The sequence below is a fragment of the Ursus americanus genome, chromosome 14, assembly GCF_024610735.1.
Source record: "Ursus americanus isolate L20-20 chromosome 14, mUrsAme1.1.p, whole genome shotgun sequence".
Classification (NCBI taxonomy): domain Eukaryota; kingdom Metazoa; phylum Chordata; class Mammalia; order Carnivora; family Ursidae; genus Ursus; species Ursus americanus.
Window position 1 is genome coordinate 37,686,050 of NC_142140.1, and position 26,524 is coordinate 37,712,573.

Here is a 26,524-nt window from a genome sequence, read left to right on the forward strand (position 1 = left end):
ATAAACATTGGGGTACATGTTCCCTTTCGAATCAGCATTTTTGTACCTTTTGGATATGTACCTAGTAGTGAAAACTTAGTTCTTCTTAATAACTTTGGAGACTGCCATGCCTTGGAGTGGCTTGACACTGTTGTTTAAGGCCCACTTTCTATTTACAACAAGGCTTTGGAAGTTAAAAAACAAAGAAGGTTATGTAAAAGAGATTATGAGATAATTGAGAGGTTAAAACTGTCAGAAGAAACATGATTCTATGTAAATTTGAAAGCTGTCTTCAAAAAAGCTCAGAGGCTTTTAAATAGTGCTTCTAATTTCATCAAGCAATTAATGTTCAATTTAGAAAATACAATCTTTCTAATGTGTGGAATTGCACCAAGATTTAGATAGAAATTAAACAGTTTTAAAAGAAAAGGAGGGAAAAGGAAAAGAAGTTGAGCTAAGATAAACGCTGCTGTGAAATAAAGATTGCCTATTCCGGTTCCTGAATGATATTGGCAGATTAATCACTGATTCTCATTAGCATCAGGCCTTCTTGGTGATGCTAATACTGAACAGGAATAGAAAAAGTGATTATTAATATTTGTCTTTTATTTTTGGCTAGGGTATGTATTCTTTGTTCAGGAAAACACGGACTTCACAATGTGACAAACCCTGCAGCAATTTTGTTCACTCTGGATTTAAACTGGAACTCAAGTTACCTATCAAAGCACATGGAATCCACTTTAGAAAGAACAGAAAATGCATTTTGGTTGGAAGTAATTAGGAAAGGTCTCAAATTATCACAAGAAGAAATAATAGAAAGTGACTGGGGAGGAGAATAAATGTTTGTAGGGAATTGAACTTTACATATGGCAACTGATCAGCACAAATTCCCTGAGGTCTGTATGATCAGCAGCAGCAAGCGCAACACGAAGTTTTCTAGCCAGAGAAGTATGTTACCATGGCTGGCGCTGGGGGCAGAATACTTGGCGCTGGACTTGCGGATGATATTCTCGTGGATCTGGGACCACTCACTCTCGTTGTTGCACCTGCAACAGAAGGACAGGCATTATGGCTCTCAAGGCTTTTCGACATCTGGTCTGCTGTTCCAGCTGAAACACTAACTTTGAAGGGTAACTTCATACTCCTTTTCCTATGTTTTACTAAATTAGACAAAGCTTGTTTTCTGTTAAGGCCCATAGAAGATTCCCACTTGGGGAAAGTGTTGAAACTCTAAAATGAATCTCAACAAATATTTTAGGTGGCAAAATATCCTATTCTCTGAAGTAGCACTCTCCCACATGACAAGTTTTTCTCTTCTAGTTCTTTACACACATGCACACACACACCCACCAGGCTCCAGAGGCAAGTTCCTGAGAGGGAAAATAACAGTTCCTTTTGACAACGACTACTGTTTAGAAACTGCCATGCCTTGCATTGGCTTTGTACCATCATTTAATAGTCATTATACTGGCCCCGGAGGAAAATCCTGCTAACCTCAGGGCAGTGTGGATATTTACTTGTGGCTGTTTCAGCCACACCAAGAGAGGAAGAAAAGTTTAGGAGAGTAATGAGTTTGATCCACCGTGAAATCCTCTTTAGTCAAGGGGAGGGAGAGCTTAGCAGAGAAGGTTGAATGTTGAAACATACAAAGTCCTTCCCAAGGGCTTCAGGATTGGGACAAAAGAGAGAATAGAGAAACAACATTGCACCTCTGCTAATTACTGACATTTCAGAGTCTTCCCCTCTAAAGGGCATTTCCAAGAGGGCTGCAACCACACAAGTACTTGTTATAGTTTAGAAACAGAGACCAGGAATTCCTCATCCTAATGCAAACACTTCGATGAAGCAACTGAAATGAAATTAGAGTCATCTCTTGAAAATTCCACGTGATACCAAGAGTCCCCATAGCCTTGGCCCCACCCCTTCCCCTGTTGCATAGGAAGGTATGGGTCCATACTTTCTGACTCTAAAATGGAAGACCCAGGCACAAAGGAAAACTCACAGGATCTTTCCATGGTTACTCAGAAGTGTGCAGTCCAGCACAGCCACTTCAAATAGGAAACCCCAGTAAGAGTTTTATCATGTGAAATCATATGGTATTGGACTTTCTCAGTCTGACTTATTTCATTTAGTATAATGCCCTCTAGTCTATGTTGTCAAAAATGGCAAGATCTCATCTTTTTAAAAAATGTTTTTATTTAAATTCTATTTATTTGGGGTGCCTGTGTGGTCCAGTAGTTTAAGTATCTGCCTTTGGCTTAGGTCATGATGCCGAGGTCCTGGGATCGAGCCTGGATTGGGCTTCCTGCTCAACAGGGAGCCTACTTCTCCCTGTCCCTCTGCCCCTTCCCACCCGCCCCCCCTCCCCCAACCACTTGTGCTCTCTGGCTCTATCTTTCTGCCAAATAAATACATAAAATCTTTAAAAAAACCAAGTTCAACTTAGTTAACATATAGCGTATTATTACTTTCAGGGGTAGAATTTATTTATTTTTTAATTTTTTTAAAAGATTTTTTATTTATTCATTTGACAGAGATAGAGACAGCCAGAGAGAGAGGGAACACAAGCAGGGGGAGTGGGAGAGGAAGAAGCAGGCTCCCAGCGGAGGGGCCTGATGTGGGGCTCGATCCCAGAACGCCAGGATCACGTCCTGAGCCGAAGGCAGATGCTTAACGACTGAGCCACCCAGGTGCCCCAGGGGTAGAATTTATTGATTCATCAGTTGCATATAACACCCAGTGCTCATTACATCAAGTGCCCCCTTAATGCCCATCACCCATTTAGCCCATCCCCTCCACCCACCTCCCTTCCAGCAATCTTCAGTTTGTTTCTTATGGTTAAGAGTCTCTTATGGTTTGTCTCTCTGCTTTTATCTTATTTTATTTTTCCTTCCCCTCCCCTATGTTCATCTATTTTGTTTCTTAAATTCCACACATGAGTGAAATCATTTGGTATTTGTCTTTCTCTGACTGACTTGTTTCACTTAGCATAATACCCTCTAGTTCCATCCACATCCTAGCAAATGGCAAGACGCCATTCTTTTTGATGGATGAGTAATATTCAATGGTATGTATGTATATACATCATCTTTATCCATTTATCTGCCGATGGATATCTGGGCCCTTTCCATATTTGGCTATTGTGGACATTGCTACTATAAACATTGGGGTGCATGTGCCCCTTTGAATCTTTTTTTAAGGCTGCACAATATTCCTGTGTTTGTGTTTGTGTGTGTCTGAGTGTGTGTGTGTGTGTGTGTGTATACCACATCTTCCTTATCTATTTGTCTATTGATGGACACTTGGGTTGCTTCCATATCTTGGCTATTGTAAATAATGTTGCAATAAACATAAGGGTGTATATATCTTTTTTGAATTAGTGCTTTTGTTTTCTTTGGGTAAACACCCAGTAGTGAAATTACCAGATCATATAGTATTTCTGTTTTTGTGGCAGCATGACATGACGTATAGAGATGAATCGCTATGTTGCACACCTGGGACTAACATAATGTTGGTGTCAATTACATTCAAATAATAATAAAAAAGAAATCAGAGTAAGGAACTGAAAAAAATAGTATAAAGACTTAACAATAGAAAAAAAAGTTACATCATGTGCAATCCAGCAGTGTGAAGTACAAGCAATGTGAAGAACAATTAAATACAAGGGTTTGTATAGAAGCCATTCAGAGAAAAAGGAAATTAGTCATTAGCTTAATTTTGTTACTCAATCAGTGGCTCTTCGGACTCCTTAATCAGTATAAATAGGTCTCACTTACTCAGAGATGCTGCAAAGAATTGTCAGAGATGAAGTTCTCATAGTCCAGAGCTGTGAGGTTACTTTCTACTTACAGAATTCCTTCCAAACAAAGGAAGGGAGGGAGTGTTCTTTAAGATGAGCACTTGTGATTTAGCAACTCAGTTGGAAATCAAAAGTGAGAGGTGCTGGCAACAGCACATCCAGCCCTTCCTGTCTGACACGCACACTGTCTCATCTCTTCCAACCAGTTAGTACATCAGAGAAGTGCCCAGCTGGTGAGGATTCAAAGACTTGTCTTGCTGTCAGTTTTTTTTTTTTTTGCCACTTTCTAGGTTTACAAGATCAGTAGTCACTTTCTTTAACAGAAATCTGACTACAGTTTGTCATAAATAATATACTCCCCCTCTCACTTCAAAAGAAGAATCTTGAAAATTAACTCCCTCCCTCCAATAGATGGTGTAATTTCAGCATTTCTCCAATAAAACCCTAATTTTTTTTTTTTTGGCAGTACAGTGGAGACAGTGCTTTGTCAACCACATCCACAGTGACAGTGTGTATTAATTCATTCACCTCTCCTCTTCTTGGCCTCGGTTCAACCATATCATCTCTCTTCTGGATTAGTGTAATCACCTCCTAACTGATCTTTCAAATATCTCCCTTTCCTGAATGCCAAGGAGCTACTCAAATCATCTGAAAATAAATGGATGTGGTGCCATCAGCATATTTTAACCAATCACTAGGATACTTTATAAGGACAAATTATAAATCGGAGCATTTATTAAATAATCAAATGAGTTGTGATTATAATGCAGCATGATTATGTTCTATCCAATCAAATTAATATTTACAGCATGATTACTGATGTTGGTAGTTTGTCCTCAATCATAAGACACATGAGGGACTGTGATCTAAAAGAGGTCTGCATGCCTCTGTAGCAGTCTGCTTTCCTCACAGGGAGATAAACAGCACAGCACTTCAACTACTACATGTCCAGGGATTTTACTAAGGAAGACAGAGAGGTGAGAAAGTTTTGGTTTTCTACATGGGATTCCCAAGCATTCAGAAGCACAAGAGCAGGAGTGCGAGTCCAGCTCAACAGAGTTCAGAATACTCTTCTCAGTCACTCATGTACCAGAGCACATGTTAGCATCTGCCTCTTCCCTACGATCTCCTTATCTTCTTAATTTCTGTGTTTCGGATGGTTATTCACCCAACTTTCTTCTCCTTTTTTTTCCACGGTGAGCAACACAAAAAATGTTTAAAATGCTTAAGAAATTTTAAAGGATTGTTTGTTGCTAAAGGATTGTTTAAGACCTTTAAGTTTCACAGTTTTATTTTTATTTTTTATTTAATTTCAGTTATCCAACATGTAGTAAGTACATCATTAGTTTCAGCTGTAGTGTTCAATAATTTATCAGTTACATATAACCTTTGCATTTTTAGAAGGGGGCCTACTGTAGGAGGCGATGGTTGGGGTAGATTCCCATATTTTATTTCACTTAATTCTCATAATCCAGTAAGATAGATATTACTATGTTCATTTTACTGAGAAGAGTGAAGCGGAGCTGGAGTCTAAATGTGGTCCCAAAAGCAGGACAGGCAGGCAGGTTTGGAGTGGGGTACAGAGAGAAAGAGGCTGAGTACTATAGCACTGAAAACCTTACTCCTGCACCGGGCTTCAGGGTACTTATGTCCCTGATGTCAGTCAGCATTCCCATTTGTCTCTACCTAATTACAACTACTGAGTCTTGGCTATGGTGTAAAACTTAATTTAGTGCAAATACTCCATATTAAAATTCTTTCTCTTTGGGTGTTATTTTGGCCTTTATTTGGTTAAAGTCCTAATAAGATGGAAAATAGGCAACAACCTACAGATTTAACACTGCTGGTGCTGACCACTGTTTCATGTAGTCCTTATTAAAGTGCAAAAAGAGAGTAGTATCCAGAAGGATGAAGAAAAACAGCACACATTTCTATAAAAATGGCCTAATTGAACAGAATCTCCAAGACCAAGCTGACACAAATAAACCAATTTGATAGATTCTGGATGTGCTCTCGTAGGCCATGAGAATTGGCATTTTTATTTATGAAAAATGTAAATTATTTATTTTACAATCTATATATGTGTATTTTAGTATAGAGTATTAAAAAAAGACAAATAGCATGCATGCACGCACACATGCACTTTAACAGAAATACTTAGTTTCCTCCTTTTCCTTCCAGGTGGTAGAAGGGCTCCCATGAGTAACATTTCTGCCCCATTTAGTCACTTTCCTGGGAGAGTGACCTCCTTGACCAGCACTTCTAGAAGAAGGACCTGGGCATGAACATCTCAGTTTTGCCTCTTCCCTCTTTTGGGACCAACCTGTCTGCAGAGAACACACAATCCTCTGTACCACCAGGTTCCACGTTGATGATGACTTTAATAGTCAGTGACTCAGGGTTTATGTTAATCACAAGTTGTGGTGGGTTGAATGGTAGCCCTTAAAAAGATATATCTATATCCTAATTCCTGGAACCTGTGAATGTTATCTTATTTGCAAAAAAGGTCATTGCAGATGTAATTAAGTTAAGGATCTTGGGATTAGGAGATAATCCTGGATAATCTGGGTGAGTTCAACTTCAATGATAAATGTCCTTAGAGAAAGGCAGAGGAAGATTTAAGACACAGAAGAGAAGAAAATGCAGACAAGAAAGGAGGAGGCAATGTGACCACAGAAGCAGAGATTAGAGTGATGAAACCCCAAGTCAAGGCATACTGACAGCTCCCAGAAGATGCAAAGAACAGATTTTCCCCTAGAGCCTCTAGAAGGAGTGTGGTCCTGCTGGCATCTTGATTTCATCTGGATTGTGAGAATTTCTATGCTATAAATCACATTTGCAGTAATTTGTTACAGTAGTCACGGGAAACAAATACAAAAGTCTATGTGGCTCATAGATCTGCACCATCATCTCAAATTAAGTTTTCTTGTTAATAACAGTGACATGTTTATATATGTCCATCTATGTACTCTATATCCATTTTTATCTATACCTGCTTAACATTTTGCTCTCAGAACCAATCTACTGATATCTATTAACCCCCTCAAATTGCAACAAATGGCATTTTATTCTGAGTTTACTAAGCTAAAATTGTTAAATAATTGGGAATGAAGATTGACCTTTGTCAAGTATCTTTTCTGGTATCAGGTTGGTTATATGTTTTTTCCCTTTTGGATGACTAATATGATGCATTATATGCTAATTGCACTGTGATCAGAGAGGGTGGCTTGTGACTTATGGAATTTATGGAAATTTTTTCTATGAATAATTTTTATAAATGTTCCATAGGCACTGGAAAAGATGTATTCTGTTTATTGGATAAAAGACTTGTCTAGACCTGGGAGGACCATATGGCCTGGCGAGCTGGGATACTCCATTTACACCTGCTGTCCTGGCATCAACAGCACTTCTTTTGACTATCAGAAAGTCCTGATTTAGATGACAAATTATGCTCACCCTATTTGTACTAGGAGAGCAAGAGGTTAAGCACATAGTCTCTTAATCAGGCTGCTCAGGAACATGCCTCACCACTCTGCCTGTTTCCTTATCTATAAAAGAGGGGTAACGACGGCCCATGGTGAGCGTTCAAAGATGCTGACGGTTAGCCTCTGTCACATCAACCTTATTCCAATTCTCTAAGTCAGAGTTATTTACCTGATTTAAATATTTATTTCCATCCTTATTTATTTTTGTCTTCCTGTATGTCAAGAGGCATGTTAAAGCCTCTTACTATTATTGTACTTTTATCCTCTTTTTGTATTTCTAATAAATTGACTATAATAATTTTGAGTCATTATTATACACATTAAGGGTCATGACAATTAGATCTCCACTATAAATTCCACCGCGTATCAGTACAGAATGCTCTTTCTATCCCTGTGGAGGAAAAAAGGGGCTTTCTGGAACTCTCACAAGCTGGAGGTAGAGATGTTGGTAAGGACACCTGGGCTCTGGCGCTGCTTTCTCTCACCAGTTAAGAAGGCTGAATTTGGTCAACTTCCTTTAAACTGAAGTACATGGACTACTGGGTAAATTTTATGTGATTACCATGGGGTAATGAAGATATTACGCATGGAATTATATAGGATTTGTAGTTTAGATGTAAAAGTAGAGCTTACCTGTAACCAAGAGTCACTAGCAAAAAACAAACAAACAAACAAACAAACAAACAAACAAAAAACCCCGGAAACTCCTTTTTAGATGGCATGTAGGATGCGCATTATTTGGTCAGATCTCATTTCCTGAACCACTGGTCCTCTTGTTTATTTACCACCACGTTTTTCCTGTTTGATTCACTAGTTCATATGGATTTTTTCTTTTTTTTTTGGTTTCTTATATTACCTTATTCCTTTTTTTTTTTTTTTCAATTTTGTAGATGAGGAAACTGAAGTTCAGGGAATTAGGGTGATTTGTCCAAATCTCACAGCTTCTGTTTACCAATCACCTCATCTATCTAATCTATCCCTCTATCTAATAGGTGAAAGTATTATCTTATAAAAAAACAAGATGGGCTCATACATACCACTGAGTACTTTAAATCAGTTAACAAAGTTGTTATATGAAGGCAGCTCTGTGTTTGTCTACTCTTAGAGCCATCATTCTTTCAGTGTGACTTTCCTGGAGGAGCAGCACAACAGAAAAGGAAGGGAGAACGCAGGGGTATTTTCCAAGCTTGTGGCAGAGAATACTTAGGACCTCGGTGTGCCAACACTTCTGTGTTAGAGTCATGAGCCTTTTCACCTCTACATGAACAGGAGTCATCCTGAGCTGACTTTCTTTGCTCTGGCTCATTATTTAATGAGTTCTGCTTTGCAGCAGCACTCACACACAAACAAATCTAACTAGGCTTTACGGCTAGAGATGGTGAGTACGGAGAGTCAAAACAGAGTACTTCCATGGGCATAGACCTGCTGGATTTAGGTCTTCTTTGTGATGGCCTGAGCAGACGTTTGGTGCAGATGCTCATACGCTGATGACAGACACAGCAGATAATAGTCCTGGGTGGATGATGATCCATGGAAAATTGGGAAGGCCTAGGCTAGGAGAGAGAGGAATAGGAGCTACTTCCTCAACTGACTCACAAGTGAAAAGCAGTATTTTCATTTGACGTTGTTATATACATAAAGACTTAAGCCTTCTTTTCTCTGTACTAAAACGAGGATGGCCCAATGGCCCTTCACTCATTTAAGAATGGGCCTCCATTTAAGAATGGCTCCTAAACCAGCACTCTCAACTTGAGGCATTTTCATGGATAAGGTGGCTATGAAACAAAGACCCCAAAGTCAGTGTTCAGAGGAAATGTGTGTCTACTTCAAATATAAGGATAGGGTCCCTTCCAGTCATCACATAAGAGAAGAGGTTGCCACCTTATATTTCCTCCCTCCCACAACCTGTCATGTTATGGGGCATTCTCTGAATCCCTTTGATTTTGAACGTCACAGCAGTGTTTGGGTAAGTTACAATAGCCTGAAATTATCTCAATCAATGAGATTTTTAGATGCTTATAAAACCTATCTGGCAGAATTGGCTTAAGATCTTTTTTTATTTTTATTTATTTATTTATTTTTTTAAAAAGAGCAAAACTACACAGACTTAGTAATTACCCTTGGGTATGACCTCCAAATTGAAGAGCTGGATGTTATTGTAAACCTCATCTTAAAAGCAGCATAGTAAGCAGCTGTATTATTAAGGCCACATACATGGGCCTACAGGACAAATAAAGACACAGAAACAGCAAGTGTCCAAATATTCAGCAAAAATGTAATTGAGCCTCAAGATGAATTTCCAGCGAACGCACCATCAAGGATTCAAAGAGTGATGTATCAAACCAACCTGATGAAAGTGAAAGACCATGCCTTGGAAAACTGTGTCAGATGACTCAGAAAGTGGCTGTAATGTTGACAAAATCCTGATGACATGGTTGCATATGAGGAATTTGAATAAAATTTTCTCATAACACGCGAGAGTGAGAAAATGTAATACTTCTCAATTTTATATAACATGTGATTGAATATGTAATGGGTTAATATACATTTTATAGAATACGATTTAAAATATAACTAACATAGTAGATTTAATATTCTAAGTAGCTATTTATTTATTTCATTAAGGTGGGCCTAAAAATGTTTATTTAGACTGTGTCACACTGTGAATTTGAAGCGTGGTCATTGCATATGCAGAAGCATCTTATGTTTGGTCACATGCATTATTTATGGCTCCTTGACTTCACCTTAGTGTCGGCTTTAGCTTTGTAGCACTACTCTCTTTCCGTGTCCTAGGCTCCAGGTTCGACATGCCCTGTGCCTGCCTGTGGCCCTAGTCCTTCTGGCGAGAGGAAACATGATATCTATATCAGACTGAATTGCATACAGTGATGATTTATTAGTGATTTTTCAGGCTTTTGGCTCATTAGGAACCAACCTAGTTTTCATGCCCCAGCTTCTTGAGATTTTCTTAAAATGATGTGGGACCTTCACCACACACACATGACATTAAACAACTTCTATTAAGCCAGAGGAATGGCTATGGCAAGAGATACACAGGAGCTTGAATCTTTGCTGGTTGAGGCTGACTGAATAAAGAAAGAAATGATGAGAATGTCAACAACTAATGAGATATTTTGCCAATTCATTGATTAAAACCATACAAGGGGTTTTTATCCTTGCCAAATCCTGTCCTAATAAAGGCTAAAGCACTATCAGTAGCAATTATTAAACCTTTAAAGCTTCTAATTCAATCTAACAAACATGTGCTATGAAACTTATTGGAAAATACTGCTTCTCCTAAGGGCTGGATTCACTGTGCTGATGTGGATTTAAAACACTAATCCTAGAGGAATTCCACACTGCGCACAAAATCAATTTCGCAAACATGCAGTGGGAAGTCTATTTGACAATTTCAATATTTTCAAGTGGAAAAATTATCCTACATTTTGATTCTATTAGTCCTTCAAAATATTTTTTTGATAATGATCTTCCATTGTTTTAGAAGCAATTAGGCCACTTAAGCCTGACAGCATGATTTCAAGAGGGATGCTGTGCAAGCCCCTATCCACAATGAGAATTTGCAGTCAAGCAAGGAACAGCTGATACATGCAAAGAGATGCAATTGGGGAGTGCTACCTATAAACCCCTCGTCCTTGGGAAGGCTAGAGTAGAGTAAGAGGATAATGATAATGATTTTGGATTCCTGTTTAGTCCTTTTCAAAGGCTGGAAGGTATATCAAAAAGCAGTTCCCATCAGCCATCAATGAAGAGGTTCGGTATATGTAGAAAGTCTGTGACTGATGCATGAAAGGAAGAGAAAACCCACCAAAATTTCCTTTGTAGGTTACTATTCCAAAGGACGATCCTCAACCCATAAAATATACAGCTCTGAACAGAACAGTGCTTAAGGCAAAATAAGTAATAAGGAGGCCTGGACTTTTATTTTGAAATTAATAAAATGTGGTTGATATATAAAGGCCCAAATTAAGTGTAATTGTGAATTAAGTTCATTTCCTGACTGAATCAGAACAGACAATACACAGAAATATTCATACAATATTATGGTGATGATACATTAACATGATGATGGACAATATTAGATTTCATTTAGAAAAATAATAATGGGTTAAAACCAAAAGAGGACAGACATTTCTTTAAAAGAATTCCATAGTTAAAACACTTACTTTAAAAACTCACTAAACCCATCACAAATCATGTTTTCAGCACTACTATTCATTCCTAGGTCTGTATCAGCAAAGACAGATGATATGCCTGAATTCTGTTCCTTTTCTTCACTTATTTTTTTTCTATTGCTTAACAAGAATCAGGAGACACACTGCTTCTATAAGGCAGATCCACTGGTTAATGGACATTACAAATAATGCCATGACTAGTTGGATGTGACTTCTGGATCTGCGGTCACAAAAGTGAAGAGTGAAGCCACAGCTCCTCAGAAAAACTTGCTTTTCTTCAACTTGACTCGTGATCATTCTCTGAAGCTATTTGCATCGGGACCTAGCTCAGTTGTGTCCTGGGGGGCAAGTATCAGACAAAGACTGTTTTATGTCCAAAACACATGAGAAATTACATTATTAGTTTTTCTGTAAATATATAATAATGCTGGTTAATCCTAGATAGAAGAGACAGTACAGAAATCTATACTACCAGACTTCTAGTTTAGGATAGAAGTTTCCAAATTCAGCTGCTTCAAAATCACCTGGGAAACTTATTAAAAATATAAACCTTACATCAAAATCTCTGCATTTTTTAAGAACTCCCTATCCTACATATTCTGGTGGTTCTGTGTCCCACAAAGCTTGAGCACTGCTACTCTCAAGGGTAGTGCTGGAATGTCTTATGTTGTAAATTATGAATATTTCCTTTGTGTATTACTCACGTGTAAACCTTAAGAACAAAATCCTTTTCTTCCTTTAATTCTGTGAGCGACTGTAGGACATCCAGGATGCTTAGGACCGCACAGCCATATGGTCGCCGGTAGTGCAGGTGAGCAGGGCCTTTCTTTGAGTCATTCAGGAGCATCCGGCCTGGAGCACAGCAGAAAAACCAGTCAGGCTGAGAACTCCAGGCTCCTCTCCAGTATCACCTGATTGTCATCCAAGGATGCCAGAGCTGTAGGCACCTTAGAGATACTTAAATTGGAAGACTGATTTAGGACTGAAGGGAGCCATCCAAGGATGCAGAATATTTATGTGGAGAAATGCCAAACAGGCCTTTGGCTGGGGCTCTTCCCCTGCACCACATTCAGTTAATCATCCTTATTATCTACCTGAATACCAATAGTCCACTTATTAATCATATGAGAATGAAACGGTGCTTTTATGAATTTCTTAGAAAAACCAGTGTGTTAGATTTAAACTTCTTTGGCATATTGAGGATACAAAGTTTAATACTTTAGTTGCCAGATAAAAATATGTATGCAAAGATGAGAACAATGTGTTATTCTTCCAACCACATTTTGCTGCCAAAGCTGCTCCTAAACCTCTGTGGAAGCGGAAGCGGAAGCGACAGTTGTGTCGGGAAGAAGGGGCTTCTCCCGCCCAGCAAGGCTGTGCCTACGGTGGTGGCAAGAGGACTTGCAAAAGCACACCTGGAACCTCAATGAACGCTTATGAAGTACAGCAAAACCAAAGTACAGCAAAATCGGTGTTTTGTTGGTGAAGGATTAAAAAATATTCTTTGACAAAAAAATGTACAAGATATCCCAGAACCCAAACCTATGGAGGAAGACTTGGTTAGTCATAGCCCCCCAAATTATGCCATACGCTTGAAATGAGGCTGAGTAAATCAACCACCAAACAGTAGCAAAAATCATTTTTCATCTTGGGTGCGGTAAAAGTGAAATACCACACGTCACGTCGACTGCAGCAAGGATAGTAACTCTCATTTTGTGGAAAACAGCACAGATACATACTTTTGGATAAAAAACACAGCAAAGGCCTTTCACCACCTGTTAAGATGGCAACCTGCAACATGTTGTAAGATCTCTGAAGTGGAAAAGCTGGTACAAAGGCAAGGCACTGTGATGGAAAGAATGTCAAAAGAGCAGACCGCTTGAAATAAAGAGTTTGGGTCCAAAAACAAATAGGGAGCAGAAGATTTCAAGTGAAAAAAAAAATGCTTTCGTTTATGTCAAATTCAGCTATGATAGCAGCTGAGCTTAAGGGAGAGTTCCAATACAAGCTGGGCTCTCATCCTGAGACCTGACATTACAGGTAAGAGCTAGGGATAGGATAAAGCTCAAACATAGTAGTAGATACTTATCCCAAGGTGGGCTGGTCTTACTCATGTGAACGGATAAGGTAGACAGTACCTATTCGTATCACATGGGCAACTATATATAAATCTCTCTTCGTATCTTTGCTGCTCAGATCCTAAGAAAAGAAAAGAAAAAACAAGTAAATTAAGGCAATGAATATACCGAAAATAATTAAAATTTCATTTCAAACCTCACAATCATCTGCTTTTGTTACTTTTAGCATATGTTATAGGTGGGGAGAGGGACTAAAGCACATAGTGGTTTAGTGTCTGTAAGATTCCTGCAGCAAAAATGTGAATATCTTATATGCCTCTGGAAGTTAATTTTATCGATAATATTTTCCCAGCTTTTATATAGAACACACAACAAATATTCTCACAATAGAAATCTTCATAATATTGCCTTATCCATGTTTATTCTAACATCACATCAAAAACATTTTGTAACAAAAGAAACATTCAATGCAGAAAAAATGGGAAAACACCCAATAAGCTTATTAATGACTGAAATTCTAGAAGTTTACTCTTTACTAATTTTATGTTTATTCTGTGGTCTACATGATTATTAAACACTAGATATGTTCCCTTGAGAAGAGACTAATTTGGTCTTAGTGAAGCCTCAATAATTTGATGTCTATTTCCAAATTTAGATATGCATCATTTGTACTGAAGTATGAAGCTAAAAATAATCCATCTGGAAAATTCTAAGGGCTTCTTTTAACTAAACAAATCTGATCCAACCAGTCATCTTTAAACTAAAATTATGAAAATAGTTTTATACATTAAATTATTTATGTTTAGGACACATTTTGAAATAGAATGTTCATTTATGGGTATGTATTTTACTTTAACATGTTGTACTTAAAGTAATAAAACTTCAATATATACTCTGTTTCAGACTTCTTACCAGGTCAACTTGCTGCTCACTCAGACACACTGTTGTGAATTAATGATGATTGTTGGAATAACCTCTGTCCTTAACGGGACAGTTTCCCAAGATTTCCCTTTTGCTTCTAGGAAAAGGTCCCTTACTTAGTTCCCTGTCCTTCCCATCTTGCATCTTTTGATTGGTCGTAGATGCTTATCTCTTTTTGAAAAGGCAGGGAAAGGGACAATCAAGTGACAGTTATAATTTCAAATGAGCTTTGAGATCCAGAGTCCCCATGTTTGCTTTATTTTTATACCTTGTTGCAGGGTTAGGATTAGCGTAAGGCAAGCAAGGCACCCAAGGTGCAAAGTTAAAGGAAGTCTCACTCTCAGGATCCTATGCTTTGCTTGCCTTACTGTATTCCCAGTTCTGCCCTGTAGAGTGGTCCTAAACATACGAAAGGAAAGGAGACATTAAAAAGTAATGGTGCACTGGGTGTTATACGCAAGTAATGAATCATGGAACTTTACATCAAAAACTAGGGATGGACTGTATGGTGACTAACATAATATAATAAAAAATTATTATAAAAAAATTTTAAAAACGTAATATGCAATGGTGAAATTAAAACTTTTAGATTCTAGATGGCTATGACATTTCACCACATTCTTGATGGAATAATGAAATATGCTTATAATGAAATAGGTTACAAAATAATTTAAGATAAATGTGTATCTCTGGAATCACAAAGAAATATTTTATATGAAAGTTGTCTTTTGAAACTGAAAAAGGATGGTTCAGGCTCCATTTCACCATGTCCTTTAATTTAGAAATGGAACTTAAAATGATACCCTCAAAATATCTCTGTATTTTGACACTTATTAAAATGGCTACTACACAATGAATAAAACTGAAAAAAACCCCAGATTACCACTTTTATGTGCTTATTTGGGGATTGAAACATGTTTATTTACTGAAAGATACAGAAATGTTCGACACATTTCAAAGGAAACGGTTCCTTCTTCATAGCTTAGATTGTGTTAATCCAAACTATCAAATAACCAGTATGATGATTAATCCCTACACATAAGAATTCAAGCCAGTTACCAAAAATGATCAAACACTAATCAGATCAGTTGTACACATGAGCACAGGACCTGTCTCTTGGTTCTAAGTGAATGAAAGGAAGAAAACTGAAATATAATTTATGGTATTTTCCAAGTAGATGGAGTAGGGACCCCTTCTGACCATTTTGTACATGGTACCCAGAACTCTCTGTGGTATTTATGTGAAGTCAATAAATATAAAATGGGAATAATCAGTGCAAAAAAATGTTTTATGTGAAATTATTATTTGTGAGTCCCACATAATTTCAATGTGAAAGCTATCTTATAAACATAAGTGCATGGTTAAACACCATTACCACAGAGTTAGTGAACACTCACTCTTCAAGACTAAGTACGAAGTGTGGCTATCCACGTTAAAATACTCACAAGACCTGTAAAACCAAGACAGGAAGAAGGATTCCCACCATACATTTGGTGAGCAGAGTCTGAATTTAGATTTACTCACTGGAGCATACCCTCCAATCCTACATAATTAAAAGCTGGTTCCTAACTATATGGTAGTCACAGGGCTCAGCATCTTGGATCAGTTACTGATGTTCCATTTAAAAAATGGAAAAGTCAACTCACTTTCCTGTGCCTGAACTGCCCCTTTTCTCTAGAGACAATGGGATTTACAAATACAAAAAAAAAAAAAAGCCAATTTATTGATACTTATGCTACAACAGAAGCAGAAGATATAAATAAAGGTAGAAAATACAATGCCAACGAATACAGGGAAAACAACACAAGTTCATTTTCTGAGTTGATCACTCAAATACAATAACAAATAAACATACTCATTTACTTATGTAACAAATCATTACTGAGGCCTTAGTACTTGCCAGGCACTGTGTGTGAAGCACTGGATGTCTAATAATAAGTAAATTCACAGACATGCTCTCACACGCTCATACACGTAGCCGTTGTTTATCATGAAAGTCAGGATATCACTCTATTAGACATTCACATAAATATGAAACACCTCCTTCTGGATAAAATTCTCCCTGGACAGGAAGCTCTGAAATCTAACAAGGTCAGAAAAAAACCCAGATTTTGTAGAGAACAAGGTTGAGCCATGAATAATGTGATGGTCTGTAATGTGGCTCTGAAGTCTGCTTGAGTAATCCTGCAAAACTGCTCAGTTTGTAGGCTTCCTTCTTCTTGATGTTAAGGTAAGCTAACAGGTTGGCAACTGACCACAGCTGCGGCTGCATTTTTGAGCATTACTCTCAAACTCTGCAGCACATATGTCAATCTAGAAAACTCCTTTAGCCCACAGGAGGAACTCAAACCTTAGATGAGAAAATAGGTTCCACCAAAATTATTATTTCATGTAGCTTAAAGTAAAACATGAAAGCCCTGGCTAAGACAATCTTGTTAAATAATTTCATGTGCTTTGTAAAAAATTCTCAAATCACTTTTTAGGATCTTAAAAAAAATTAAGGGCTGTACTGCAAAGGGAACTACAGAAGTGGTATTTTTAGCAGCCTTGTGTCTTCCCATTGTGGCAGAATAAGAGCACATGAATGTTATGTGCATCTCTGATTTATAAAGTCAAAGCTACAGAGTAGGCCTCTGGGCCCATATAGATAATTAAAATGCTACAAAATGAAAATTTTGATTTACTGTAATTACATTCAAATATCATCATAATTAAGTTCATTTTTCAAGAGACAAGGACTGCACTCATCATATTCAAAGATAGCACATGCACACAGCTCTGTTCCCACAATGCCAAAGAACAAGGAAGCAGTGATTTCTTTTGCTATTTTCTCAGAGAACCAGGATCCAGAAAAACCTCCTAAGGTCACTGAGGCATTCTAAACAGATGGGTGTCTCATTTCCTTCTATTTCTGTTTCAGAAAGGTGGCCCCAGAGGACCACTGCAGTGTTTAGACACTCTCACTTCAGAAGCTCTTTCCCAATATTCTAACCTAAATCCCATTAACTGCAACTTGCACTCTTTCCCTTGTTCTCTTCCTACTGAAGGAACAGTGCTGCTTTTCCCAGACTAAGCCATATCAACTCCCTTAACTGTCTTCATGGGTCGGCTTTACCTGCTCTTTCTTCCTGCATTATCTCCTAAGGTTTGTATGCTGAGTTCAAAGATGGGGAAAAAAAATCACTGTAGCTTAACTAGACTTACAAATGTTTCTGTACATCTGGAGCATTTTCAATAGAAGCTCTCCCTGTGAAAGTGGCTTCTGATTCTACAGTAACGTTGTTTGAGGTTTTGAAAGAAAGTTGTAGTAATTGAACAAAAAAGTCAGGTAAACAAATCCAGTGTTATCTTTCAGAGAAAGTCACATATAAGATGCCTACGTAAACCCCATTTGTGTTTAAGAGGCACACCGTAAGCTCTGAGACATCTGTCACCCATCAGTCATGCACCGACACCAGGGCAGTGGCACTGTGAGACTATCACACCTCCCGGCGTTAACGGGTCTTAATGTATCTCAGCAGCACTGAAGCAGATCAAAGACTCCATGAGAGTCAAAACTGGTTTAAAATTGTAACACAGTCTTGTTTTCTCCTTGGCAAATAAATAAACTGAAATAAACAAAGCTTCACACTAGTTTTTTTTAACTAAATAACAAACATTCGGTAAATCAGAATCAACTAGAAGCATACACAAGGCAATGTGGTATGTGAGGCTAACCACTTTCCAGAAGCAGATTACTATGTCTTCTCTGAGCTGATGAGTTTGTGATCCTGGAGACCATGAATGACAGCATGGTTATTCGGAAAAAATGAAAGTATAGGTCATAGCAGGAAAAGATCCTCCATTTGGTACGTGAGAGAACAGAATACTTAGTTTGCCCCTTTCTATGCACTCGCTAAAAACTGCACAGCTGTACGTTTGGTGGATGCCTTTAGAGAAACCACACTCCTACATCAGGGAATTTCCCAGCAGCCTTGAATAAGACTAGTAAGAAAGACTTCCTTCAGATTTTGTCTGTTATATTCAATAGCTTCTAAAACCTACATTAGTAAAAGGTACTTGATTATATTTCTTTAATAAAAAATTCAGTTAAAAACTATAGCTGATTTCAGTTTTCTTTAAATAATTCATTAAAACCTGATAGGAACATAAATCAAGTCCTAAGTGTGGGGAGGTAAGAATAAATGCTTGTTTCCAGGGTTACAATATCCACATAGCAGGCCCCTGGGTAGAGTCAACAGCAGAGAAGGGAAAGAGAATTTGCACATACTGTAAAAAGGGCACACATTCGTTCTATCTTCTCTGGGTTCCTTGGCCCACCATTCTTGTTCAGTCTCACCAGAAACCGCTCACTGAAATGTAGGAGAGAGAGACAGAAAAATGTAAGGGACCACATGCTCCAGAACAAATAAAAAGGGCATTTACAGAGAAGCCCTAAACACTTTCAGAATAGCTCACAGTGAAAGGCAAGGCCAAAAGTACATGTCTAATGACAGGACGCTATTTTTCTTGCCACGCAGCATGCAATGGACACTACAAACCGCCTAGCAGCTGTTGCTGTTTATTTGCTGGTAGCAGCTCTTATCTCCCTAGAGGTGTGTGCTCCCTGAGAGGAGCAATGAAGACTGTATCTTTTATTGTTTTCCAAATACCCGCAAAGCTCCAGTCATAATGCTAGGCCCATAACAAGCATACACGTTCTCTGATGTGAACACTCAGATCATAAAACTATCCACCATACTCGAGCCGGAAGAATCTACATTACCCAATTTACATCTTCCTATATAACTCTTAAGAATCATTTCAGGACTAAGAAAAAAAAATACAGGGACTTACAAAAATTTGAGCAAAAAGTCAAAAGGAAATAATGTACTATAACTAAAGTTGCGATCAGAATTTAAAATGGCCATTAAAATATTTTATTTCACAAACAACACAGGTTAACTCCTGAAGTAAATTACTGGGTTAAAAACCAGAGATTCAGTGTTTGTGACATCTGGAGAGGTGTCTCCTCGCTCTCTCACTCCTGCCTGTTCCTGCCCAGGTTTAATTTCCCACCTCTTCATCCCAAGGCTCCCTATCAACTGCAACAGGAAAACTGAGCTGTGGCAAAGACCACGTATGTGATTCTAAAAGTAATTTAATTCTCCTGTGCCCAAAGTCATGTACTCACCACATATATGTGGTATCAGGAAAAAGGTCAATATTAAAATACTGTCCTAGAATTATAAGATATAATATCAACTTCACAGGTTGCTTACTTTGTTCATGTATTCATTTGTTCATTTAGTCAACAGTTATTAGGTTTTGTGTGCTAAACGTGGAATACAAATGTGAACAAGATACAAGGTATTTTTCTTCGTAGAGCTTGTGGTCCTGGTAGACAATTAAATATGCAGAAATGAAGCTCAAAAAATATTTGGCCCAGATATAAACTTGGGATTTTTTCCAGCCAGGGGGTTGGATGGCAATAAGGAGAGAATGTGCATAGAAGGAGCAGGAAAAGGGCTTTGGTCAGAATCCTGAGGGACACTGATATTTAGGAAAAAAGGGGTAGAACTAGCAAAGTAGACACATGGGGACAAACAGAAAAGCAAGAAAAATAAGGAGGTAGTGGGATGCTATATTAGTCAAGGGAAGAAAATGTTTGAAAGAGGAGGTAGGGGTCAGTGAGGCCCAAGGCCAGTGTGAAAAATCACATGAGACAAGCACAAGAGTATATCTCCTGTCCCCAGACAGAGACTACTGTGATTCTTGCAATAACTGTTTTAGTGGAATGGTAGAGAAAGAACCCAGGGTGAAGAGTAAGAAGTGAGGAGGCAGAAATAGTTAAGTCTAGTCCACCCCCCCCTTTTTTAAAAAGATTTTATTTATTTATTTATTTATTTATTTATTTATTTATTTGAGAGCGCTAGAAAGAGCAGGACCCGGGGGCAGGGTCAGGTGGGGTGCGGCAGGTGGCTGGGATAGGACAAGCAGACTTCCTGCTGAGCAGGGAGCCTGACATGGGGCTTGATCCCAGGACCCTGGGATCATGACCTGAGTTGAACGCAGATGCTGAACCAACTGAGCCACCCAGGTGCCCCACAGACTACTCTTTAGTAAACGGCTATGGAAAGGTAGAAGTGATGAACTTATAGTTGAATGGGCATGTTGGGCTGAGGGAAGTCTTTATTTTTTTAAAAAGATTTTATTTATTTGAGAGAGAGAGAGAGCACAAGCAAGGGGGAGGGGCAGAGGGAAGAAGCAGGCTCCCCTCTGAGCAGGGAGCCTGATGCGGGACTCAATCCCAGGACCCTGGCATCATGACCTGAGCTGAAGGCAGACGCTGAACTGACTGAGCCACCCAGGCGTCCTGAGGGAGATCTTTATTAACATGTGGGATAATCCATATGTTTATACTTAATTAATTGTCAATAAAGGCACCAAAATTCAGTAAAGGAGCACAGTAATTTCAACAAACGGTGCTTAACAATCCATATTGAAAAGAGTAAACTGATCCTTGCCTACAAAAGAGTAACTTGAATGGATCATAGACCTAAATATAAGAGCTAAAACTATAAAACTATAAGAAAACACAGGAGAAAAATGAAGACAAGTACCTTTGTGTATTTTATTCAAATTTGTATTTCCATATTTAGCATAAAAGAGAAAAATCTTTGTGATCTCACATTATTAAGTGAATATCATGAATCACAACAAAATGATAAACTGAACTTTATCAAGATTAAAAGCATCTTCTCTTGGGAAGACACTGTTAAAGTGGAAAGACAAGCTATAGACTGAGAAAATATTTACAAACACTAAGAAAGGACTGTATTAAGAACGTACTATGGAGTTCTGAGAGTTCTTTATAAGTAACAATTCAATTTAAAAATGGACAAAAGATCTGAATAGACCCTTCACCAAGGAACATATAAAGATGACATATAAGCTCAAGAAAACATCATTAATCATTAGAGAAATACAAATTAAAAGCACAGTGAGATACCACTACACACCTATTAGAATGGCTAAATTAAAAACTAAATATATCAATGGTTGGTGAGAATGTAGAGCAACTAGACCTCTCATAAACTGTTGAGGGGAGTGCAAAATGGTATAGTCATTTAGAAAACAGTCTGGCAGTTTCTTATAAAGTTAAACGTACACTTATTATATGATCCAATCATTCTATTCCTAGGTATTTACTCCTGAGAAATGAAAACTTATGTCCACACAGAGACCCATTTGTGAATATTTATAGCAGCTTTATTCATAATAGCCAGAAACTCTAAAGAACACAAATGTTCATCAGGAGAAGAAGGGCAACCCATATAATGGAATATCCATAAAATGGAATATTACTTCACAATAAAAAGAACTACTGAGATATATAATAATATGGATGAATCTCAAAAATCCATGCTAAGTGAAAGAAGCCAATCAATCACAAAAGACCATATACTGTATGTCTCCACTTATATTATAATCTAGAATTGGCAAAACTATAAGGAAGGAAACCAGATCAGGAGTTGTCAGGGCTGAGGAAGGAGGGCAGGGATTGAATGCAAAGGTGCATGAAGGAACTTTCTGGGGTGATGAAAGCTTCTACTTCTTGAATATGGTGGTGATTTCACAACTATAAATTTGTCAAAACTCACCAAACTATGTATTAAAAAGAGTGAATTTTACTACATGTAAATTATAGTTCAAAAACCTGACTTCAAAAAAAGATGGGGTACACCAAAGAACATTTGCTTCTAATAGGACAATGTTTGTAGATGGTGAGATACTGAAGACAGAGGAAAGAGAGAAAATAATTGGCAAAGGAAAAAAGAGGTTCCCACCTCCTTGGGGAACTGAGAGAATCAAGGAAAGAACGAAGGAGGAAATAACAAGGGTATATACAAATATGTTAGTAGTTTTAGTAACGAAAAGTTGAGGTGTATCAGAGAAACAGGAAATAAGAGCATCAAAGTAACATTTTTCTGTCCATTACTGAAGTTAACTATCCTAACATGTATATATGCATTTAACAACCACCCAGGTAGCTCTTAACTTGATAGTTGAGTAGAAAAACATTTTTCAGGAAGTTTATGTCTTTCAAGAGAATTTATCATTACTTCTGCACTCTATCGAAGGAACACCTGCAACGGCTCTCACCATCACATTACCAGTCTCTCGAGGACAGACATCTACCAAGCTGGCTGCTGCCGGAGCTGCTAGACCCACAGAAGGGCACATGGTTTGGAGGGGCTACATCAAGCTCCGGTCCAAAGCTAAAAGCGTGCATAAAACAAATTTCCAAGTGGACAGGGTTGCTGGCCCTATCAGAACCCAAGAACTTCTCTTTCTCCTCAACAGTGAGAGGAGGCCCCTGAGTTCTCACAGTGCCCACATGACTTTCACATGTCCCACAGCCTTTCATGCTCTGGTTTCACCTGGCCTTCACAATCTGTGAAGCTGAAAATAACTGTTGGTTTTTTTTCATTTCACAGGGCTTTGGGTACACATCTAGCTATTTTCTGTTTTGCCAGCTTCTCTAATGGGTATGATAAGCAAATGATGCTTTCTGCTAACATTCAAACTATTTGAAGGCAAATATCTATCCAATGTTTCCTAAGGTGGTCAAAAAAGTAGGAAATACTGCATTAAACACAGTTTAAAAACAACAGGTTTTTACCCACTAGGACTTCTCAGAGGCTTAAAATGTTATTATGTGTTTTGATACCAATGGGACAGATGACATTTGACCCCACGAGCTGCTTTTATGTAGGGCAATGGAGTCCGTACAGTTTGATAAATGCTGATCGAAATCTACTTGCCAATGAGAGCTACAGCAACCACTCATATTTCCCAAAGGTATGAAAGGAACTGTGGCCAAAAGAGTAAAATTTATTCATGAGATTTTACGAACATCCTCTATATGAGAGCAACAGGGCAGTTTTTCTCTTAAACGATATGGGTGAGAAAACTCCAATGCTTTCAAAAGAAAAAAAGAGATGACGTTAAATTCTTGCTTTTCATAAGCAACATTATTTAGTTGTTTTTATGATGAGCTATGCATGAACAGTATATGAAGTTATATTAATTTCATAATTTCATATTATTGAGCAAGTTGTTACAAATGAATTCCATAATTTGAATCTGTGGCAAGTCTAATAGTGTCTTAATTTTAAGATCACTTGATTTTATGAAAGTTCAAATTCACACATTCATACACATCTCCATGGACAGTAATTCATGCATCCCTATAGCAAATGTTTGGTGACCACCAACAAGATGCCAGCCTATGCTGAGGCAGAGACCGTCTCTGATACTTAGGGAGAATATTTCCTGAAGGCTCTGTTTTGGAAATACAAGCATGCTCCCCAAATAAATTCAGAGGAATTCTCTCAACTCTTTCACTTTAATCTTCATGTTTCTCATCTGGTCCTCTGTGGAGATGAATGGCAACTACTTAGCATCTCTTTCGTGATAACCTCCCAGGTGCTTAAAAACAGACAAGTAGCCCCAAGGCCATAGTACATAGCACAAGCCAACAGATTAAAAAATCTCTAGTATTCCCTCACAGATTCATTTTCCAATTTAGATCACTTGGCTTTATTTCTCAAGTTCTTCAAGTTTTCCCACTTCGTTCTGAAGCACAAGAGCAGAAATGCATAAAGGGGTTTCATAAAGGCAGAGCAGTACTGTGGTTTTCAAATTCATTTTTAGTATCAGCTTTTCTTTTCAACAAAACCTTACACTGTTCAATATATGACAAATTGATAAAGGCAGCTACTTTGGTTGAATTGGGGGTGGGGGTGGGGCAGAGGGCAAAGAATCCTCCCTACTTAGGCGTCTCTCCTAACCACCACCTGCCCCTGAGACACTTCAGGGCTCCAAAGAACACTTTTATAACTATTATTACAATTCTAGGATTCTTTCCAGCCTTCTTCCCTCCTTTTCATTCATTTCAACAAGCGTTCATGAGCCTCTACTATATTCCGTATTCCAGAAACTGAGCTAGATACTGGGAATAGAGAAATGAAATGGTCCCTCCCTATCTTCAGGGTTTTGAGTCTACTGGGAGAGAGACACATATAAACCCAAAATTGCAACATAATGTGAAAATGCTAGAATTACCCAGAAAGGGGCTGCTGACAAGTTCTACTGGGATGAGGATAGGCTGGCTAAATGAGATACTGTAAAGGATTCTTGTAATATTGCTAGGCTTTCAGCATTTGGTGAGGGATAGAGATGAAGGGAATTCTAGGAGAGTCCTCCAAGTGCAGAGTCTTAGAGGTCTGAGGCAGCTTGACAGTGGGAAGGCTCCAAGCATGAGTAAGGAGGGCACTGGAGAGCCAGGGAGTGGTCAAAGGTACTATGCAACACAGAGTGGACAAATCCAGAGGGGACTTACATGCGAGGGTTCTCCAAACTTGGCTATTATCAGGAGTAACTGGCAGCTTATTAAAATACAGATTCCTGGACTCCATCCCAGGTCTTCTGGATCATTATATCTAGAGGAAAGGACTCAGAGGACTTTTGGGGAGAGTGCAAGAATCTGCATTTTTAAAAAAGTTTTCGTTGTTAGGATTAGCAAATTTGGAACAACCCATTATGGGCCTTAGAGAGGCCCGGAAAGTTCAACTATGAGAAGCAGTGTTGACCTCCTAAGTCTTTAGAATGATCACTTGGGCTGCAGTGTTGAAACCAGGTCGATAACACAGAAAATACTCCAAAGACAAGTGGAGTAGCCCCAGCAAGCTATGATGCAGTTTGGGAACAGAAGAAAGAAGAATGGATGGGAGATACAAGCCGACCACGTGCAGTGGTTGATCGGATGTGGTAGTCAACCAGGGAAGTTGTAAAGTTCAGACGTGTATGCTGAATTTCAAGTCTCCATGGGGATATGTAGGTAAACAAAAAACAGGAAGATCAAAGCCCAAGTCTGAAGTTCAGGGAAAGGACATGGGTGGGAGATGAAGCTCCAGGTACTCATCAACTTGCTATAGCAGCAGCAACAGCAGCCACTTATTATCTTTTATGTACCAGGCATTGTTTAAAGTATTTCTTTTCTTGCCTAATTGTATTTAATCCTCATAACAGATATTTCATCTCTGAAGAAACAGAGCCAGAGGGGCAAAGTTCCTGGCTTGAGATCAGAAAGTAGAGAGAGAAAAGTGAAGTTGGAATTCCAATCTGAATCGCTTTGATTTCAAAGCCCATACTTTATCTGTATTTCATCTTATGAAATGAGCATTGGAAAAAAAGTGGTGCCGGAGAGGAGGGGGGTTCCATGGGTAATGCGGCAAACCATGTCTTGCCCTAGAGACTCACAGTGTCTGTGTCACATAGGCTCCTAGAGGTGCTGCCTGAAGGAAATCCAGCTAGCCCCATAATCCCTACTACCTACATGGGACACTTAACCCCTCTGATTAGAAAATTTATGCCAAGCCCTCATACCAGTTCTGTTGGTGACACCTCCTTTGTTTGATGTTTACAGCATTCCCACCCAGGAGACTGAGGTGATGGGAGCAATGGTTTGTCTGATTTGGAACAAGCAGAGATTTGAATGACAAACAATCCTAGGAAACAGATTCTTTTCATTTTCTTTAAAGCAAAAGAGACACATGAGTAAACCTGTTATCACATATTCTTGAATGTTTATAATAGCATTTTGCTAATTATACAGCCCCTAAAGGGTCTTTAGAAATCATGTACTTCTCATGAAATCGAACTAAATGGTAACTTAATGATCAGTTGTGTGGGAAGCTACAGTTGTTTTTACTCTAATGATTTATGCTTTTACCCCAGGATCAGGCTCCCATTTCTAACAATAAAAAACATGTAAATGAATAAAGGGAGTGCAATGAGGGTGAGGTTCTGCTGACAGGACAGTACAACAGGTCATCTTTGCTGTCTCCAATATTCAAGTCAAAACGGTTCTAAGAAAAGTGTACATCCAGGTGGGGAAGTTGGGGCATGGAGGGAATGCCCTGCCTTCTATGTGTTTTGCTGATTACGTCTATGGGGTCTACAGAAGTAGCACACTTTTATATTTCTCAGCTGTAGGTCAAGCAGTCTGAAGTGTGATAGGAA

At 38.5% G+C, this 26,524-nt stretch overlaps 1 protein-coding gene across 4 annotated transcripts in view; it reads right to left on the reverse strand.

The window, feature by feature from the left end:
• DOCK3 (dedicator of cytokinesis 3) overlaps positions 1–26,524 on the reverse strand; it is a 568,180-nt gene that overhangs the window by 100,552 nt on the left and 441,104 nt on the right. For all 4 annotated transcript variants that reach the window (XM_087867015.1, XM_087867014.1, XM_087867013.1 and 1 more), the window contains exons 10-13: positions 18,726–18,807; positions 13,595–13,655; positions 12,161–12,308; positions 937–1,025 (exon numbers count right to left, since the gene is read on the reverse strand). In XM_087867015.1, coding sequence (XP_087723141.1) covers positions 937–1,025; positions 12,161–12,308; positions 13,595–13,655; positions 18,726–18,807 — 380 coding nt within the window. The remainder of the gene's footprint in view (positions 1–936; positions 1,026–12,160; positions 12,309–13,594; positions 13,656–18,725; positions 18,808–26,524) is intronic.